Source organism: Somniosus microcephalus, chromosome 5, assembly GCF_052327205.1.
Source record: "Somniosus microcephalus isolate GS21.2 chromosome 5, FLI_Smic_1.0, whole genome shotgun sequence".
NCBI lineage: Eukaryota > Metazoa > Chordata > Chondrichthyes > Squaliformes > Somniosidae > Somniosus > Somniosus microcephalus.
Genome location: NC_140991.1, coordinates 179,439,594 through 179,460,793, shown reverse-complemented (window position 1 = coordinate 179,460,793; position 21,200 = coordinate 179,439,594). Strand labels below are relative to the sequence as shown.

At 48.2% G+C, this 21,200-nt stretch overlaps 1 protein-coding gene across 1 annotated transcript in view; it reads right to left on the bottom strand.

Moving 5' to 3' along the window:
• The window catches only part of LOC147117453 (dynein axonemal heavy chain 11-like), a 196,078-nt gene that overhangs the window by 42,929 nt on the left and 131,949 nt on the right, over nt 1-21,200 (bottom strand). Inside the window, exons 7-8 of the mRNA XM_085988450.1 lie at nt 7,791-8,024; nt 199-366 (exon numbers count right to left, since the gene is read on the bottom strand). Of these exons, the coding sequence (XP_085844576.1) occupies nt 199-366; nt 7,791-8,024 (402 nt within the window). The remainder of the gene's footprint in view (nt 1-198; nt 367-7,790; nt 8,025-21,200) is intronic.

The following is a 21,200-nucleotide window of genomic DNA, read 5'->3' as shown; positions in this document are numbered from 1 at the left end:
TCAAAGTTCTGTAGGGGTTCGCCTGGTCTACCACTTCGACAGAACATCAGTCATTTCTCCAAGGGTTTTGCTGTCCTCACCCCAAAGTTATGGTGGTAGAACAAGAGAACCCCCAAGGAATTTCAGGGCCATAGCATTTAAAAGATTGGAGTTTCACTTTTCACCTAAATCTGATCGAGGACAAAGTATTTCCTTTACCATGCTTTTGTAATCCAAAGGATCATAGTTGCTTTCCTTGAAAACCTTACAGCAATCCAAGAACTCACTGTTCATTTGAAAAATTTGTTCACTGAGCATTTTTCCCTTCATGCCACCAAATTCCAACTTTCCCAGTTTTTGGAATTCTAGCACGGTAACAAACAGGTCCTGCAATAGAAAGAAACAGCATCACTAACATTTCATGTTGAACAAATGGACCACAAGCATTCATTTCAGAAAAAGCACATCAGTTAACAATAGGTATGTGCATGTACACGTGTGCATTTTTATATGAGAGCAAGAAAATGTGTATTTTTGAAAGTGTGAAAACATAAATATATATGTAAAGGGAGGGGAGGGAAAACTGAGTATTCTCTCTGGCTTAAATTATTCCTGAGTTTATTCTTTGTTGAAAGTTGTTACAGCTGAAAATGATCTGAGGTAGATTAAAATGTTTCCTCTGCTTTACCGTTCAATTTTCCACATTGAACTTCATCTTCTATTCCTTAGCCCAGCCACATCATTTGTCCACATCCTTCTGAATATTCTCACTCGCCTGTAAACTAGTCACATAGATATCTAACTTGCTGTCCTTAGCAAATCTGATACTGAATTTATTCAAATGTTTATGAATAAACTGCAGAGAAGCTGAAACAGACTCCAATGGAATTTTGTAAATACTTATGCCCCAGGCTCTATTGTCCATTTATTATCTGCTTTTACTTGCTTGACAATTTTCAATTCAGCCATTCAGTTAGTGCAGTTCTTTCTTCTATAAAAGCCTCAAGCACCTTTTGGAAATCAATCTATATTGGGCCACAGGCCTCATTTACATGAGGTGAGGTACAGACACCAGTTGGGTGCCCCCAAGCAGCTCGCCGGCATGGACGGTTTGAATTTCAGGCCCCTGCATCGTTGGCAATGGCCCTCAAGTAGGACCTGGGAAGGTGGATGAAGTGATCAGGAGGGAGGGGGTGACCGGGAGAGGGGATAAAGAGATCGTGTGGGATGTGGGGTGACCAGGTGAAGCAGTCGGGAGAGAGGGAGGCGACCGGGAGAGGGAGACCAGAAGGTTGGGGGGGGGTGGGGTGATCGGTGGGGGGAAGCAATAGGGGGCTGGAGGAGCGATTGGGGTGGGGTGGGGTGGGGAGGGGGCGCGCGGCAATGGTAAAGCATTGGAGTGCACCAGGGAGGAGACTTCCTACACATCCTAGCTCCTCATTCAGGTCAGCATTTTTCAACAAACGTACCTTTTTGGTGGCGGCTGCCAGCGGTCCCTTAGAGAACCGTTGGTTAGGCTGCCTGTAGACCATGAATTTCTGAATGCAGCAGGCCCAGTGCTGGCTGTATTCAGGGGAGCTCAACTTGCATATGCAATGGGCCTAGGCCTGGATGCCTCTTTTTCTGCCTTCACCAATATGGCAGCAGGAAACCTCCAGCACGTAATGAGCATGCGTGCCCTGCCCGCCATGCTGAATGCTTAGGTGCCCATTTTGCGACTGAAAAGCAAGCGCGGAGCCATCAAATTTCATGGACGGTATCTTTTAATGCACGTGTGTAATCAGTCATTTTTTTTTTTAAATTCACTTTCTCCTTATTCTCTGTCTCAAACACACACACTCAGAGCCTCACCAATTAAACAAAAAACAGACTGTCTGCCTTTCTGATTTAAAAAAAAACACTCAATATAAATTTTACCGAAATAAAGATCTGGAAATTTGTTCTCTCGTTTTTTCAAATTATTAAAAAAAATGTTTGAGCAGAAACTATGAGCTGGCTATTAGCTCGGAGGCGGGAAGGGAGCTGGGGGGGTGCTGTTTTGAGGTCGGGAAACCTGACCGACCGTGGTTAAAAATAGAATCACTGTTAAAATGAAGGCAGGCAGCCTCATTAAAATTTTAAAATGACAAACCCACCTCCTGCGAGCAGATTAGTCGTCCGTACCTCTTACCGCTCCGTTAAAATCGGAAGCGGGCGTGTTTGAGGCGGCTGGCTCCTGTTTCAGATTTCTGACTTTTTAACCTCCCACCCTAACCAAACCCACCCATTTTTGGGGGTTAAAATTCCTCCCTAAGCTTACAAAAAATATTCCATTAGTAGAGCTGACTTAATGGCCCCGATTTTCCCGGAGCCGTCGGGCGGGGTTTCAGGCGGGCAGGGGCTGAAAATCGCAGAAATAGGGGGTCGCCTGGTGGGAACACCGCTGATGAAACCTGGCGTGAACAATGTTGGCTTGCTTGCTTTCAGCTGCAGGTCAATCAGGACTGAAGAGATTTAATCAGCCAGCATTTGTAGGCTGCAGGACCTTATTGCTGAAGGCTTGGGGCAACTTGTTGAAGGCTTAGGCACAGCTGTGGAAGGTTGGAGCCTCACACACTTCTCCAGTGTGAGCTCCTGGGAAGCCCCTCTCACCACCCTCACTCAGCGCCTCCTCAACGGAGGCATCTGCCAGAAGCATGGGAGGCCTTTTGTTCCTTCCCTTCTTGGCATTAGAGGATCTCCAACAGCAGAGGAGGCTGCAGCAGATCCAGCAACAACAGCAGCACCAGCAACAACAGCAGATCCAGCAACAACAGCAGCACCAGCAACAACAGCAGCACCAGCAACAACAGCAGATCCAGCAACAACAGCAGCACCAGCAACAACAGCAGCACCAGCAACAACAGCTGCACCAGCAACAACAGCTGCACCAGCAACAACAGCTGCACCAGCAACAACAGCAGCACCAGCAACAACAGCAGCACCAGCAACAACAGCAGATCCAGCAACAGCAGCACCAGCAACAACAGCAGATCCAGCAACAGCAGCACCAGCAACAACAGCAGATCCAGCAACAACAGCAGCACCAGCAACAACAGCAGATCCAGCAACAACAGCAGCACCAGCAACAACAGCAGATCCAGCAACAACAGCAGCACCAGCAACAACAGCAGCACCAGCAACAACAGCTGCACCAGCAACAACAGCTGCACCAGCAACAACAGCAGCACCAGCAACAACAGCTGCACCAGCAACAGCTGCACCAGCAACAACAGCAGCACCAGCAACAACAGCAGCACCAGCAACAACAGCAGATCCAGCAACAACAGCAGATCCAGCAACAACAGCAGCACCAGCAACAACAGCAGATCCAGCAACAACAGCAGCACCAGCAACAGCAGCACCAGCAACAACAGCAGCACCAGCAACAACAGCAGATCCAGCAACAACAGCAGCACCAGCAACAACAGCAGCACCAGCAACAACAGCTGCACCAGCAACAACAGCTGCACCAGCAACAACAGCAGCACCAGCAACAACAGCAGCACCAGCAACAACAGCAGATCCAGCAACAACAGCAGCACCGACAGGCTGCGGCTCAGCCACCTGAAGCTGCACAGGCCAGAAGGGGCCAGCGCATGGAAGGCCGTCGGCGCAGGAGATACCCCCCAAACAGGGTCTACAGACACAGGGTGAACTACCTCAACATGACTGAGCAGCAGTGCCAAAGGCGGCTCCGACTTTCGCGAGAGGTTGTGACTGACATCTGCGCAATGCTGCAGCAAGACCTGGAGCCCAAAGCACCAGGTCGACACTCCTTACCAGTGGCCATCAAAGTCACCACCGCACTCAACTTTTATGCCTCAGGCTCCTTCCAGGGATCAGCAGCAGACATCAGCGGCATCTCCCAGGCGGCCGCACACACTTACATCAAACAGGTCACCGATGGCCTCTTTGCCCTCGCACACAATCACATCCATTTCACCCGAGATCACGCAAGTGTGAGGGCGCGAGCGCATGGATTAGCTCAGCTGGCAGACTTTCCAAGGGTGCAGGGCGTCATTGACTGCACACGTGGCCCTTAGGGCACCCCATCACAATCCAGGAGTTTTTGTCAACCGCAAGGGCTTCCACTCCCTTAATGTTCAGCTGGTGTGTGACCACAAGAAGGAGATTTTGCATGTTTGTGCCAAGTACCCTGGCAGCTGCCATGACTCCCTCATACTGCGCCAGCCTACTGTGACTCCGCCATTCAGTCCGCCAAACGAACTTCAGGGATGGCTACTTGGAGACAAGGGATATCCCCTGCGGAGTTGGCTAATGACAACTGTGAGACCTGCCAATGAAGCTGAGGAGCGCTACAACTCCAGCCACATTTCCACCAGATGCATTATCGAGCAAGCCATCGGATTGCTGAAGATGCGCTTCAGATGCCTCGATAGATCAGGTGGAGCCCTACAGTACTCATCAGCCAGGGTCTCCAAAATCGTTATGGTATGCTGTGTGCTTCACAGCATGGCACAGCGTCGTGGCTTGCCGATTCCGTAGAACCAAGAGGCTCCTCACAGAGCCGCCTCGGATGAGGATGATGCTGAGGAGGAGGAGGAGGAGGAGGAGGACGGAAACGAGCATCCTGCAGAGGCCCGTCAACCAGCGGCACCAGTGCGCGAGAACATTACTGGGCGAAATGCAAGGAACGCATTCATCCTGCGCAGATTTGCGTAGCCTGGTACCTCAAACACTGTAGCCTCGCTGCTTCTTAACTGACCATGGACAGTGGCCCATCCCTGCGCATTTCTACCTATTGGACCAGCTTGCTGACATCTGCAAGTAATCCTAAGGCCTCAATGTGAAATCCCCATTTGCCAAATGACAGACGCCACAACTCCAGCAGTTGCCACCAGATTTTTTATGTACAACAAAGTGATGGCATTAAAAGTATACACAAGACTTCTCACCCAAGTGACTACCCTTGTGATTAGTGATGCTTTATTTTTCTCTTACGTGTGCTCCTACATAGTGCTAACCCTGTGGCTTCAGCAGATGTGGAGGCCCCTTGCTTACTTTGCTGCTGCTCCTGTCTCAAAACCTTTGGTGGGCGTCCTCTGGGGTGGCGAGCCTGTGAGGGCTCGCCAGCAGTCTGCTGCTCCTGCGGCTGTGCAGGGGTTGAGACTCCTATCTCACTTGGGTGTGGACTCCGGCGGGGCTCTGACCGAGGGCTCTGAAGTGGCATGGAAGTGAGAGCGCATGGAGAGGAGCCCCCACTTCCTTGAGGTCTGCCAGCAACCTCCCTCTCATGGGTCAGCTCCCCCTCAGTGGCTGTAAGTGGCTGGAGAGCACCTTGCAGCACATCAGGGGGACCATGGGGATCCGTCCCTGCACTGGAAGTCCTGCTCAGAGGGACTTCCACGAAGGTCTGGTTTCGGTGCTCAATAGATGCCCAGCGCTGCTCAAGAGATGTCATTCTATTCTGAGCACTCACCATGTTTTCGATACCCTGGCGACTAAGCTCCTCCATGGCCGCAGCCCTCCTCTCCTCCATGGCCGCAGCCCTCCTCTCCTCCATGGCCGCAGCCCTCCTCTCCTCGGCCGCAGCCAGCTTTACCACGGAGGTAGCCATCCTTTCCGTGGTGATGTTTTCATGCGCCAATGACTCCAATAAGGCTCTGCTCATGTTCGCGATGGACTCCTCCATTCGCTCCACACTCGCAGCGACCCTGGAGACAAAACCTGCCAGAGACTCCTGCATCTGTGCATGGAGTTCCATCACCTCCTCTCTTGCGGATGGACCCAGAGCCATAGGGACGACATGCAGCTGAGCTGAGCTGGCAGAGGCCTGCGCCCTCCGACGAGGACTCTCCACTGCTGTCCCTGTCTCCACAATCTGCTGATGCTCACTTGTGAGCTGTGAAACACCAGGTGACAACATTACTCTATGTCCTGAAGGCCCCCCCCCCCCCCGAGATGTGTGTGTCTGCGCTGGTGCTGGGTGCGCTTACTTCTGCTGACGCTGCGCCCTCAGAGGCTAGAGCTTCCTCTGAGGAGTCTGGCTGCAAAGCCTCTTCCTCCTCGGCAGTGGCAATGGGGGCTCCGGATGGTCCTGTGGGGGAGTAAAGAGTTAGAGATGTGATGCCAAGGCGACTTGCACATCGGATTTGGCATATGCTCATAAATTCAAATGATGTAGCTTCAGAATCATATCAGCGACTCATGCTATGTCAATGAGGGAGATGGGAAACTATTCTGTCACCAGCTTGCAGACTTGCTCCTGTCTCTCCTGCCCCAGCTTCCACAGGCACGTCAGCCCCAGCAATCTCCATCACAGCTTCCTCCCAGGGGCTCAGGTGGGCGATTGAGGGTGGTCCTCCTCCAGTCCTCGCACGCTCTCTCCTATTGTGAGCTCTCTTTTCCTGCAATGAGGGAGACAAGTGGAGTTTGAGTGAGAGTGCAGGAGTGAGTGTAGAGATTGCATAGCATAGATACTTAGAAGGAGACAAAGATGGTGTGAGGCTGCAAGACCAAGGGCCCTCCCTGTGTGTTGTCAGTTGTGTTCCAAGCATCAGAGTGAGAGGCAGTGTGAGGGCTGCATGGTGGAATAGTTATGTGAAGGTGAGCATAGAGAGAGAGGGAATGGGTAAGGGTGCATGGATGTGACTGTGAAGTGGAGGAAGAGATTGCTGAAGCTGAGTGCTGTTGGGGAAAGGCAATGGGGATCAGGTTGAGGGTGATGGAAACTTCATACTTACTTTTCCTGTACGGTGAAGGTCATGGAAGCGCTTCCTGCACTGTATCCAGGTCCATCGGGTGACTCCCTGAGAGTTGACCTCTGCAGCCACCTCCATCCAGGCAGCCCTGGTCTCTTTGGGAGGCCTCTTCCTCCCTGAGCTAGGGAAGAGGACCTCCCTGTGGGCCCTTAACCCATCCACCAATGTCTGGAGTGACGTCTCGTCAAATTTGGCGGCAGCTTGGCCAGGCTCCTCTGCCATTCTGCAAGACTTGTTGGGAAGCCTGCAGAGGTTGAAAAGCTTGCTGGACACTTTAAAAGCACCACGAATGATGACATCATACTGTGGGGCTTTCTGACTGGAAATGGACACTTAGCAAAGGTGCCCATACGCTGGAAATAAATTGGCCAATTGAGGGACAATTGCGTGCAGCTGGCTGACCCATTTAGATTCGGGTCGGAACCCGACATTCGGGGAACCTGACAATTCCCCGCACCTTCGGGAAAATCGGGGCCAATGGTACTGATACATCCTGGAAAATTAGGTACACTGCACATGCTCAGACTGCACAATCCAAAATCAGCTCACAGGGTTACAGCTCTAAGCAAAAATTTCAAGTCCAAGTCTTGGCTTTTGGAAGCGGCTGAAGCCTTCAAGTAAAAATGTTAATGTAGGCATTAAACAGCACACAACAAAATTTAATGAATACAGTAAATCATATTGTGAAATATGTATTTTCAATTTTGTTTAAAGCATTTTTTTTGGATACTGGAAACTACTGAGAAAAACATTCAGAATATATTTCGAGCAATTTCTGGGAAGCTGGTGGCCAGAGTTTACAACTAGAGTGATTATTACATAGGCAACACCCATTATAAAGGTGGACATAGGTATTTATAAAGGCAAAAACTTGACACAAAAAATGTGACAAAAACGTGACAACAGGGAGTCAAGTTGTACAAATGGGAAGTGTGTGTAGATGTAAGATTTTTAATTAGATATGTATAGATATATATCCACTGTTATACATTCGCAATTTCTGCAATGTCATGTAAGGTTTGCTAGTGTTAAAAGTAATGAGGTAAATAATAAGTTTGTAACATTTACCTCAAGTTGTATTAGACGGTTAAAAAACCTGTCAAACCGTGTGAAAACCATTGATAATGGGAAGTCCCAGAGTCTGAAATCTTGCAAGTTTGTGTAATAGCTTGCCAGCTTTTCTTTGTGCTTCAAGAAACAGCCTTTAAAAGCTCTGAAGATTTTCACACATATTTGTACATGTTCCAGGGACTCTTCAATCTCCTCTTTCAAAAGTTCCTCTGGTGACAAAAAAACTATGGCCTAGAGGAAGCACATGGAAATTAATTTTAAACATGAATACCTACCTATAAAATAGCATATCTGAATCTCTAAGTTTTAATAACTACCATCATATCAACAGTCTGCTTTTTCAACTTAAATGAAACAGAATTACAATTTTACTTTTGTTGGGTAAAGATGCTGGTCTAGAAATTCAGGGGTTTAGCGCCAGCCATTAAGGCCCGAATTGAGAAAAAAGACGACTGCTGCACTTCTGCCCGCTGCCAGCAGCCATTTTTGGTTCCCCTCCACAACCCCACCACTCGTGCCCAGCACTCATATAATGAGAGCCATGCTGCCACCAGGAACATCATCGAGCAGACCATCGGGGTGCTGAAGCAACGGTGCTGCTGCCTTAGCTGCTCGGGAGGAGCCCTCCAGTACTCGCTGGAGCAGGTGTTCCATTTTGTGGTGGTCTGCTGCATGGTTCACAACTGAGCCATCATGAGGGCACAGTCCTTGCCAGCAGGGATTGCGGGATCACCTCAAGAGGACGAGGGACAGGAGGAGGAGGAGAAAGAAGAGGAGGAGGAAGAGGAAGAGGAGGAAGGGCGAAAGCAGGCAGAAAATCCCCCTTAGGCGGTCCATGAATGTCTCATCAGACTCCGATTCCAGTGAATGAAACCCCAGATCCCCATTGCTCATCACATCCTCATCAACCACATCCTTATCATACCATCCCTTTGTCATGGAATATCACAGCGTCCTCCTGGGCACAAAGCTGAAATGAATAAATGTATCAATAATCAATTCACAAATACTATATCAATTAATCACTCTTGTGCAATCCCTTAGTGCCCTTTCCTGCTCTAGTGCGCCTACGAAGTGCTCCCCCAGTAGCTGCAGCATGTCTGGTGGAAGGCTGCTGAATTTCTATGGGGGAGACTTCAGATGGCCTTGCAGGACAACCTCGAGCAGCTCTGGACCAAGAAGGCCCGGCTGTAGACTGCACCACCTCGGCATGGGCAGCAGCAGTCTGGGCTGGCTGGCTGACAGGCAGCGGCAAGGGCAATGGCAGAGTGGCAGTGGTGGGAACAAGAATGCTGTCATTCTGAGAGAGGTCAGCAGGGTCCTGCTCCATTGGCCCACTGTCACTCCCCCGGGCAGCGCCTCAGCATTCCCAGCAATCTGTTGGAGGACAGATTGCCAGCCTGCTGCGACACCCTGCAATGTGACGAGTGGCACTGGGTGAACCCAACTGCAGGAAGGCAAACTCAGGCAGAGGATAGGTTGCAAACACAAAGATAGACTTTACTAGAAACAAACAAAAATAACAACAGCACAGATACAGGCTAGCAGGCCGGCAAGAGGATCACAAGGCAGTGTGAAACTCAAGACTGAGCACTGGACATAAAACTAAGCACCACTTAAATAGCAGGCATATAACCATGCACAGGTGAGTACGATTAGGAAGAAAGAAGGAAACAATTAAGAGTTCACGGTGCCCTCTGGTGGCGAGGCGAGGCAGAACCTGGATCATTCCTGACACTGCAAGCCCCGTTTGACACTGGGAAAGCCAGCCACGATGGCAACAGTCTGAGCTTGGATGGCAGCAAGCTGAGATTTCATGAGAGCGGTCTGTCCTTCCGCTGCAGCACTAAGACTTTGGGTCGCTTCCGCCTGTGCTGCAATGGCAGCCATGACATCGTCCATCAAACGCAGCATCAGGTCTGTGCTGACACGGTCTTTCCTGGAATTTTCTATCATTTCCAGCCTGGAAATCATGGACTCCAAGCTCTGCGCAGAGGCCCGTGCAATGTTGGAGATGGACTCCTCCACGCTCCTTGACATTGCGTTGAGGCTCTCTGGCAGGCTTGCCATTACACTTAGCAATTCGGTGTGCATGCCTATCACCCTTCTTCTCTAGGCTGCCCAATTGAGGTCCTCATTTGTGTCGTGTGCAGCAGAGCTCACGCGCAAACTTGCCCTCTGGGGAGCTGGCCCCCGAGCTACTCTATCCCCCTGGCCTTGCTACAGCCCACTCGTGCCCGGTGCCTCACCCTGTGCAGATCCTGCATCTACACTACCCTCTAAATTATGCGCAGTGCCAGTTTCTGAGCTGGTGTCTGTGAGTGTCAGATGCAGTGATGCTGGTTATCTGAAAGCAGAAAGGCACAACGGTCGGGTTGTGGTGAGGGTGTGGGGGGGTGGGGGGCGGGGGTGCAAGAACAAGATATGCAAGCATACAGCATCAGCAGCTTGTAACTGAGAAGAGATTGTGGCATGAGGGGGAAGTGGGATGTGGGAAGAAGGATTAGGAATGAGCATACCGTTGTTGTCCCCAAGGGTTTCAACTGCACCCATTGCCACGCCTCAGTGACTTCCCCTCCAATGATGTCGAGCACTCGCTCCTCCAGTTGGCTCAAGGTCTATATTGCGGCTTTCCCCACCTGTCTGCCGCTGCTCCTGACAATTGTGTGCGGTCTTAGCTTGCAACAGAAAGGGAAGTGTGTGAGTGAGGTGCAATGTGTTTGGGTAATGTGCCTGCCATAGCTGAATAGCTGTCAGTGTGTGCAAGGTGTGAGCTGTGGATGTGAGCGTTGCAGCAGTGGCAAGGTTGTGAGGATGAAGTGAAGCTCTGATTGTGAGGTCTGAGTGGTGATAGGTAGAGATTGTTGGTAGGGGAGTGATGGGGGTGTGGTGCATTGAGCAGTGTGTGAGGCTTGTGGTGAAGATGGTGGGATATGGCATTTGCTGAAGCCTTCACTCACCTTGATTTGCTGTGTGAGGTCATTAAACTTCTTGCGCCATTGGATCCAGGAACTGGTGTCCACGCTGTTGGCCGTCACGGAAGCAGATAGCTCCTGCCAGAGCCTTCTACATGTATGGCCGATGGTTTCCTACCAGCTTGTGGGAAGAGGACAGCTCGCCTCCTCTCCACAGCCACCACCAGTGCCTCCAGAGCTGCGTCTGAGAACCGTGTTGCTCTCTACCTGTGCTGCCGCTCAGCCATCTCTTCCCAGTCAGTTCTGCTTCCAAGTTGCACTCCAAATGGAATAACAATGAGGTGCTGCTGCATGAAAGAGCCTCCCCTTTAAGTAGTGGAGAAAGCCGAGGCCAAACATGACTTGGAATTAGACTGGATCTGATATTGGCCCACCTGTTGAGCGGTAAGCCAATGAGCAGCGGTTTTAGCACTGAGATCAGCATTATAATCAATGTTAATGAGCACTGAGCACGAATTTTGTGTGCTACCTAGACCACTTTGAACTGACGCAGCTAAATAGCGCTGGGCCATGACACCGCCTGTTTTTGGGCTATAAACAATTTCTAGGCTCCTGTTTTTAACTAATTACATTTTGATCTGAATCAATTTTGAAAATTGTGCTTTAAATCTATATATATAATAAACCGGTATGTCTCTCTGTCTGTCTCTCTGTCTGTCTGTCCAGCTATACAATCAAAAGTTATAGAGCGTACCTATATGTTCGAAAGAAAGCTTATCGTTAGGGGACTCTCGTGGGCATATTTACTTTTTCATCAGACAAAAATTGTTTGGACAGTATACAAAAAACGTTCAAAAATCCACTCATTAGTGGTTGACCAATCTTACCTCTCATTGTGTGGAGATGCCGGAGTTGGACTGGGGTGGACAAATGTAAGAAATCACACAACACCAGGTTATAGTCCAACAGCTTTATTTGAAATCACAAGCTTTCGGAGTGCTGCTCCTTCTTCAGGTGAAGTGGAGAAATGCATAAAGACACAGCTTATATAGTCAGAGAATCATGTCAGATGTTTACAGGTAACCTTTCCAACTGCCATTTATCGCACCTCGGCAGAGAGATAATCACAGCAGTCAAAGGTGTGAATGGTGTCCAAACAGGTCAGTCAGGGAAACATTACATCAAAGAACAATGAGGTGGGGTCACAAGGGGTCAAATATTGCAGATGCTGGGGTCTGTATGAAAAACAAAAAAACAGACAAAAAACATTTTTTTTGACTGGAAATCACAGCAGGTCCAGCCGCATCTGTGTAGAGAGAACAAGCCAATGTCGACTCGAGTCTGGATGACCCTGCATCAGGTGGGGTTACATGTAGCGTGACATGAACCCAAGATCTCGGTTAAGGCCGTCCTCATGGGTGCGGAACTTGGCTATCAGTTTCTGCTCGACGATTTTGCGTTGTCGTGTGTCTCGAAGGCCACCTTGGAGAATGCTTACCCGAAGATCGGAGGCTGAATGTCCTTGACTGCTGAAGTGTTCCCCGACTGGGAGGGAACACTCCTGCCTGGTGATTGTTGCGCGGTGTCCGTTCATCCGTTGTCGCAGTGTCTGCATGGTCTCGCCGATGTACCATGCTCCGGGGCATCCTTTCCTGCAACGTATGAGGTAGACAACGTTGGCCGAGTCACATGAGTATGTACCATGTACCTGGTGGGTGGTGTCCTCACGTGTGATGATGGTATCTGTGTTGATGATCTGGCATGTCTTGCAGAGGTTGCTGTGGCAGGGTTGTGTGGTGTCGTGGTCGCTGTTCTCCTGGAAGCTGGGTAATTTGCTGCGAACGATGGTCTGTTTGAGGTTAGGCGGCTGTTTGAAAGCGAGTAGTGGAGGCGTGGGGATGGCCTTAGCGAGGTGTTCGTCGTCATCGATGACATGTTGAAGGCTGCGAAGAACATGGCGTAGTTTCTCCGCTCCGGGGAACACTTCAGCAGTCAAGGACATTCAGCCTCCGATCTTCGGGTAAGCATTCTCCAAGGTGGCCTTCGAGACACACGACAACGCAAAATCGTCGAGCAGAAACTGATAGCCAAGTTCCGCACCCATGAGGACGGCCTTAACCGAGATCTTGGGTTCATGTCACGCTACATGTAACCCCACCTGATGCAGGGTCATCCAGACTCGAGTCGACATTGGCTTGTTCTCTCTACACAGATGCGGCTGGACCTGCTGTGATTTCCAGTCAAAAAAAATGTTTTTTGTCTGTTTTTTTGTTTTTCATACAGACCCCAGCATCTGCAATATTTGACCCCTTGTGACCCCACCTCATTGTTCTTTGATGTAATGTTTCCCTGACTGACTTGTTTGGACACCATTCACACCTTTGACTGCTGTGATTATCTCTCTGCCGAGGTGTGATAAATGGCAGTTGGAAAGGTTACCTGTAAACATCTGACATGATTCTCTGACTATATAAGCTGTGTCTTTATGCATTTCTCCACTTCACCTGAAGAAGGAGCAGCGCTCCGAAAGCTTGTGATTTCAAATAAAGCTGTTGGACTATAACCTGGTGTTGTGTGATTTCTTACAATTACCTCTCATTAGCATTGAGTGATGTGCTGCTTGACCAATCCAACAGTTCACTCACCTGATGGTTGACCAATCAGTGTGTCACGGGCGGGTCCTAATCCTCCAGTCTCCCTAAACTTCGCCGCCATTTTTTCCATCCCCACAGGGACAGCAGCAGCAAAAGAAACCCCCACATTGCGGCTCCCAATCCCGCTCCAGCCCCACCGGAGCGGCAGGTAAGTTGGCCTCACTCGGGCCGTGCCTTGCAACCACTCGGCCCGACACACACAGCGGTCGGGGGAGCGGCAGCGGCCGGCCGTCAGCCGCGCGATCCGCGGGGGAGCTCAGTTCGGGTCCGTCGCGGCCCGACAGCCCGGCCGCGCCTCAAGCGCTAGGCCCCGCACGGCCGCTATCACAACGGCACCGGGCCTCAGGCGCTAGGCAGGGAGAGGGGAAGGAGGGGGAGGGGAGGGAGGGAGAGGACAGCACAGGGAGAGGGGAAGAGGGAGAGAGAGGGGGGACAGACAGGGGCAGGGAGACCGTGCGCCCCAAAATTGCCCTGGCAACGCCGGGCACCCCCTGCTAGTATTACATATAATTGATGGCTTGAATCAAAACTTTCCTCCTCCCCATACCCCACAACCTGTCATTCTACAATAAAATGAATGAATTAAAAAAGAATATGCTCTGTGCATGTGAGTGTATATATTTCTAAAATCTGTCTATATTTTAAGTGAGTAATAGGCCTTGCCATTTTCAAGTTCCAATACTGGATAACTAAATAACTGTGGTACCACAACATTGCCCTTCTCTTCTAAGAAGCTTAATTAAATGAAGTTCACATTGCTAAATTACAACTCCCCCACTATGTTGGGCACCACTGCTATTCAGTAAAATGCAACATAAATGCTATCCTCTAATCCCCCACTAGGAGGAAGAGGATTTTCATGAAGGGGAGTGAGGACAGTCTGATCTCTATGAATACAGTGCTATAAGTGATACCAATAGAATGAAAAAATATTGGAAATGTATGGACTTTTGGTTAGCAGCTATAGTAACGCCACTCTAAAAGTGGCTATACAGTAGCTATACAGTGTAAGGTCTATGTTTATTGCAGTTTTGAAAATTATATCAAAATATGGAACCCTGTTAATGGATGTGCCATTTTTGAGTTTCTTATGAGTCAAGCATTTCAGGAGAGAGACATTCTCGGCAGAAGTATACTCAAAGTATACTTCAAGGCATTGACCAAGCAGTCTGGTGTGTGGAAGGGAGTCAACAGAAGGCACTCTTAACACAGAAAAACATACCTTTCCAAGACATCATAATATTTAATTGTCCAATAGTGTTTAATATTTCTTATTCTGTAACTATGCACTGGAAAAGATTTTTGTAATAGAATTTCAGCACTGGCATCCAAGTTTCAATCCTCTATTGGGAGTTGCCATGGCAACAGACCAGTGCCAGGCTGAAAATATTCTTCCAGACATTGATTTCTCTGCTAATTGAAATGTCTTCAAAGTTTGGAAAGTATTGCTTCTAACATGTCAGCTACACTAAGAGAACGCAGTGACAACTGGTCATTCAAAATGATCTTAAAACCAAGGTTAATGCAAACACACATTGTGAAAATAAAACCTTGCAAAAGCATAACTAGATCACAATTTTAATAGTTGGTATATGTTTAATTAATTTCCATTTCAATTTGCCACCTTCATTTTCACAAGCTTTTGCTGAACTGGTTTGATAACGGGTTTTAGATCAAAGGAGAGCTAATCTCAGATGGGGCTGTGCTGTGCTGGAGCACTCAACTCTCCTTGAGCTAAGGAACGTAAATGAGCCAGGGACGCATATTTAAGGGAGCCTGGTGACTTGTTCTGAAAGGTACTTTTGCATGGACGTCAGGATAGGATAACGTAGAATATTCAGCCAACACTCACGGTCTAAGCTCATACATGAAGAAGCTAGTGAACATAATATCATATGCTAGCAAGAGTTAGTGCCATCAGGAGAAAAGGGAAAAAATTGGAGTGTTTTAATTGTCAGCTATGGCTCAGTTGGTAGCACTCTCGCCTCTGAGTCAGAGGTTGCGGGTTCAGAGTCCCACTCCAGAGACTTGAGCACAAAAATCTAGGTTGACACTCCAGTGCAGTACTGAGGGAGTGTTGCACTGTTGGAGGTGTCATCTTTCGGATGAGACGTTAAACCAAGGCCCTGTCTACTCTCTCAGAAGGACATAAAAGATCCCATAGCACTATTTCGAAGAAAACCAGGGGAGTTATCCCTAGTGTCCTGGCCAATATTTATCCCTCAATCAGCATCATGAAAAAAAAGAGATTATCTGGTCATTATCACGTTGCTGTTTGTGGGACTTTGCTGTGTGAAAATTGGCTGCCGCGTTTCCTACATTACAACAGTGACTACAATTCAAAAGTATTTCATTGGCTGTAAACCGCTTTAGGATGTGCAGAGGTTGTGAAAGGCGCTATATAAATGCAAGTCTTTCTTCTTTTTTTAAATATCTGTGTTACTAAACTTAACATTATTTTATATACAGGAAACTTTCTGGTATCCGGCACTGACGGGACCGAGCCGTTGCCGTTCCATCAAAACTGCCGGAGAAACCAGCGCTAATGTTAAAACATACGGAGCTTCTGAGCTCCGTGTGAAGCAACAAACCCTGTTGCTTAGCTACAGCTTCAAAACAGTCGGCGTAGCTTGCAAGCATCTCTGTAGCTAAGCAACAGCTTCAGCTAGACCTTGCAGAGCCACGACTGGAGGAAAAAAGCAACGAGAAGTAAAAAAACTTATCTGAACCGACTCCTGAATTTTGCCGGTGGATAGAGCTTTCCGGACATTTAACCTCCGGTTAAACGAAAGTTTCCTGTAGATTAGTCCAAATCACTGCTAGACAGTAGAGATATTTCAATTTGAACTGCTGTGATTATTATTTTTAAATGAATATTTTTCTGATACAACTTTAAAAAAATAAAAAATACCCTACGTTTGTGCTAGAAAACGTGACAATAAAGGCAGACTATTCCTAAAAGCACCTTCCTACTTTAAAATCCATCAGTAGGGTCACACAATAAGGTCGCTGGATGGAGCATTATAAACAATTTGAGATACTGGGCTAGAAGTTCATGTACCTACTGTCACTCCATAGCATCATAAAATGACGATAAAAATGGCGGCTGCCGCTCTTTCACCAGCTGGTGGCGGGTCCCACGGCTGCTGCCATATTCCTCTTCCCCTTTGCGCTGCCGGTGACTGGCAGCACCCTGTAAAAAATAATGGCGGCGTGGTGACGTCAATCGGTGTGCAATGCCGACTTAACGTCACCAACGCAAACTTCGACCCTAGCACTAAATTCAGCGCTGGGTCCTAAGCAGGCTGACAGTGGCGATGTCTGCACCTCTTGAAGGAACACACACACATCTTCAGGTAAGTTTGAATTAAAGGGTTTGGTCTGGGTTTTTTGATTTTATTGCAGTGGTGGCTTGCTGCAATAGATGTGAAAAGTTTTTTTTAAGTGTGTAGGGCGTGCTGCTGGACACTTGAAAGGGCTCGGATGGTAAATGGAGGCCTTTGAGAAGACACAACATGCTGCGAATGCTCAGCAGGTCACACAACATCCCTGGAGAGAAAAACAGAGTTCACGTCGCAGGTCGACATGCTGCCTAACCAACTGAGCATTTCCAGCATTTTATGCTGTCATTTCGCATTTACAGCATCTGCTCACAGAGGGAAGAGGAAGACAAGAAGAAGAGGCAGAAGAGGAGGAAGCCGAAGAGGAGAAACATAGAAACATAGAAGATAGGAGCAGGAGTAGGCCATTTGGCCCCTCGAGCCTGTTCCACCATTTAATGAGATCATGGCTGATCATCCAAATTCAGTACCCTGTCCCTGCTTTCTCCCCATATCCCTTGATCCCTTTAGCCTTAAGAAATATATCTAACTCCTTCTTGAATATATTTAATGAATTGGCCTCAACTGCCTTTTGTGCTAGAGAATTCCACAGGTTCATCACTCTCTGGGTGAAGAAATTATTACCTGAGCCACAAGCAAATTGGCATTGGGTAAATAGAATTAGAGAGATGAATGATTGGCTCAAAGACTGGTGTGGGAGAAATGGGTTTCAATTCCTGGGGCACTGGCACCAGTGCTGGGGAAAGTGTGATCTGTATCGTTGGGACGGTCTTCGCCTGAACCGTGCTGGGACCAGTTTTCTGGCGAGTCGTATAACTAGGGCGGTAGAGAGGGCTTTAAACTAAATATTGGGGGCATGGGATCAAATTTGGGAAGATGTGGTAATTCAAAGATTAGAGACAAGGCAAGAGAGAAAGGTATTAATATGGGAAATGATAAACAGACCGTGACAGGAAGGGATAGAGAGTACAAATCTAAGAGTAAATCAACAGATAAGGCGAGAGGTTACAAAAATAACAAAAGGACAAAACTAAAGGCTCTGCATCTGAATGCACATAGCATTTGAAACAAAACAGATGAACTGATAGCACAAATAGAAATAAATAAATATGACCTGATAGCCATTACAGAAACATAGCTGCAGGATGACATAGATTGGGACCTGAATATTGAAGGGTACGTGACATTTAGGAAGGACAGGAGGGTGGGAAAAGGTGGAGGGTTGGCTCTGATGGTATTAGCACAATAGAGAGGGATGACCTAAGTGTTGAGTCTGTGTTTTCAAATGTAGTTATGCTGAATAACAGGACACAGACTACAGAAGTAATTAAACAGGTCTTTAGTGATTGAGGGTCAGGGCTGAACTGGGATACACTTTGCTCCGCAGGAGCCATCAAAAAGTAGTCCATCACCTTAAGGTATCCTCTTAAGGTGGTACAGGTTACATACACTACAATTCCTCCCCTTTTAGCGTAACAGTGTACACCCCAAATTAAACATTACATGGATAACATATATACAATTTTCACACAAAACTGTTCAAAGATTCAGTCTCTGAGGAGGCCTCCTGATCCGGGCCGGATAACGCCTTTCAGGGGTCTCTGGTTCTCGTTGCTGGGATGACTCATCCATTTGATCTCCTATGGATTGAACATCATCATGTACGTTCGAGTCTGAGGTAGATGCTACAGGCTCAATAAATTCTTCAACTGGTGTCTCTGCCGTAGACATGGGGTTGACCCTTGTTCTCGATTCCACAAGTTGGTCAGCATGACGTCGTATTACGTTCTCTCCAACGTCTACCGTGTACATCAAGGGTCCTTGTCGGGCACGAATTGTTCCGGATTGCCATTTATCATCCCTATAGTCCCTGGCCAACACTGGTTGTCCTATTTCGAAACTACGATTGGCCTTGTTATTTACATGCTGGAATTGCTTGTTTTCGACTTCCCTTCGCACATTGGGTTTTAACAAACCCAACCGGGACCGCAACCTCCTGTTATAGAACATTATGGCAGGGCTTTGATTTGTCACTGCATGCGTGGCATTTCGATACGCCATCAGGAAATTGTCCACCTTATGTTGTAGTGGAATATGGTCTTCGCTCATGGCCTTTATCGCCTTTTTGAACGTTTGTACAAATCTCTCGGCCAACCCATTTGTAGCCGGATGATATGGGGCAGATGTATAGTGTTTCACCCCATTCTTTTTCATGAATTTCTGGAATTCTTCTGACACGAACTGTGGTCCGTTGTCTGAACATATTTGTTCCGGCAACCCATTCCTTGCAAATATGGTTCTTAGAACTGCGATCGTCTTCTCAGAGGTAGTGGTCGACATCTTAATCACTTCTGGCCATTTAGAATGTGCGTCTACTGCTATCAAAAACATGGAATCCATGAATGGACCTGCAAAGTCGATATGCACACGTTGCCATGGGGTTGAAGGCCATTCCCATGGATGCAGCGGTGCAATTGGAGGTGCATTTTGAACTTTCTGGCACCCTGAGCAGCTTTTAGTCAGATCCTCTATTTGTTTGTCGATACCTGGCCACCACACATAAGCCCTAGCAAGGCTTTTCATCTTGACTCCCCCCAGATGACCTTCATGCAATTCTTTCAGAACTCTCTCCCTTAATTTAGGAGGAATAATCACCCTTGTTCCATACATCAATGTTCCTTGACATACGGACAGCTGTTCTCGTCTGGCTGAGAATGCTGGTAACAGTGGTTCGCCATGTGCTAGCCATCCCTTCACTGTCAAGTCGTAGACCCGAGACAGTGTCGGGTCGTTTCAGGTCTCTCTCTCAATACCCACATTGGTGACTGGTAAGCATTCGATGATGGTCGAGTGAAATATCTCGACAGGGTCAACTGCCGGTGCCTTTTCCGCTGTAGGTAGTGGCAGGCGCGACAGCCCATCAGCATTACCATGTTGCTTTGTACCTTTGAATTCAATATCATATTGATGTGCCCCTAGGAAAAGGGACCATCTCTGAAGCCTCTGCGCCGTCATTACCGGAACACCCTTCTTAGGGTTGAAAATGGAAACCAACGGTTGGTGATCTGTCAGCAGCGTAAACTTTTGGCCTTGCAGGTAATGGTTACATTTCTTAACTCCCCACACGAGGCTGAGAGCCTCCGTATCTATCTGAGCATAGTTGCGCTCAGCGGAGGTCAATGATCTGGATGCGAACGCGACTGGCCTTTCCGAGCCATCTGGAAACTTATGTGAGAGCACTGCCCCGATACCATATGGAGAAGCATCACAAGCTAAGCGAATAGGCAGCGTTGGGTTAAAGTGAGCCAACACTTCCTTAGAGGTGATCAGTGCCTTGCTCTTTTGAAAAGCCCGCTTACAATCATCGCTCCAGTTCCATGGTATTCCCATTTGCAAAAGAGTGTTTAGCGGGTGTAACACCGTGGATAAATTTGGAAGAAACTTATGGTAATAGTTAACCAACCCAAGGAACGACCTCAACTGGGATACATTTTCCGGTGCAGGAGCTTTTACAACAGCTTCGATCTTGTCAGCTGACTTATGGAGCCCCTCCTGGTCAATGACATGGCCGCAGTACGAGATTCGCTTTTGAAAGAACTCACATTTCTGGTGATTAACTCTGAGCCCATATTCTTTCAATCTGATGAGCACCTGCTCCAAATTCGCGAGGTGATCCTTATCGTTATCTCCTGTAATCAGGATGTCATCCAGGTTGCATTGTGTGCCTGGGATTCCCTGCAATACCTGCTCCATGGCCCTTTGCCAAATCGCTGGAGCCGATGCCACTCCAAAAACCAGTCTATTATACCGATATAAGCCCTTATGTGTGTTGATCGTGAGATACTGGCGTGATGCTTCATCAACTTCCATCTGTAGGTACGCCTGCGCCAGGTCTGTCTTGGTGAAGTGTTTCCCACCAGACAGCGAAGCGAAGATATCTTCAATCCGCGGAAGCGGATATTGCACCGTGTGAAGAACCGGATTAACAGTGATCTTGAAATCGCCACAGAAGCGAACCTTCGCAGGTTCCCCCGGCTCGTTGCTCAACGAACGCTTCATGACAGGAACAATGGGTGTGGCCCACTCGCTCCAGTCCACCTTGGACAGTACCCCTGAACGTTCTAGCCCTTCCAGCTCTGCTTCCACAGCAGGTCGTATCGCATAAGGTACCGGTCTGGCTTTGAAAAATTTTGGGTTTGCATGTTCTTCAACTTTGATGTTTGCCGTAATTCCTTTCAGTGTTCCCAGTCCCTGTTGGAACACCTCCTTAGCATCGTCTAAGACTTTGGACAGTCGTTTAGGTTTGACGTCGTCCTCCTTACAGGCATCTACAGTCAGTGCTTGTATGGAATGCCAGTCCACATTTATTCTCCGGATCCATTCCCGTCCCAGTAGTGGCGGACCTCCATCAGGTAACACATACAAGTCCATTTTCTGACTTTCTTTACCATTGTAGACCACATTTACTTTTATCTTTCCTTTGGGGTATACTATTTG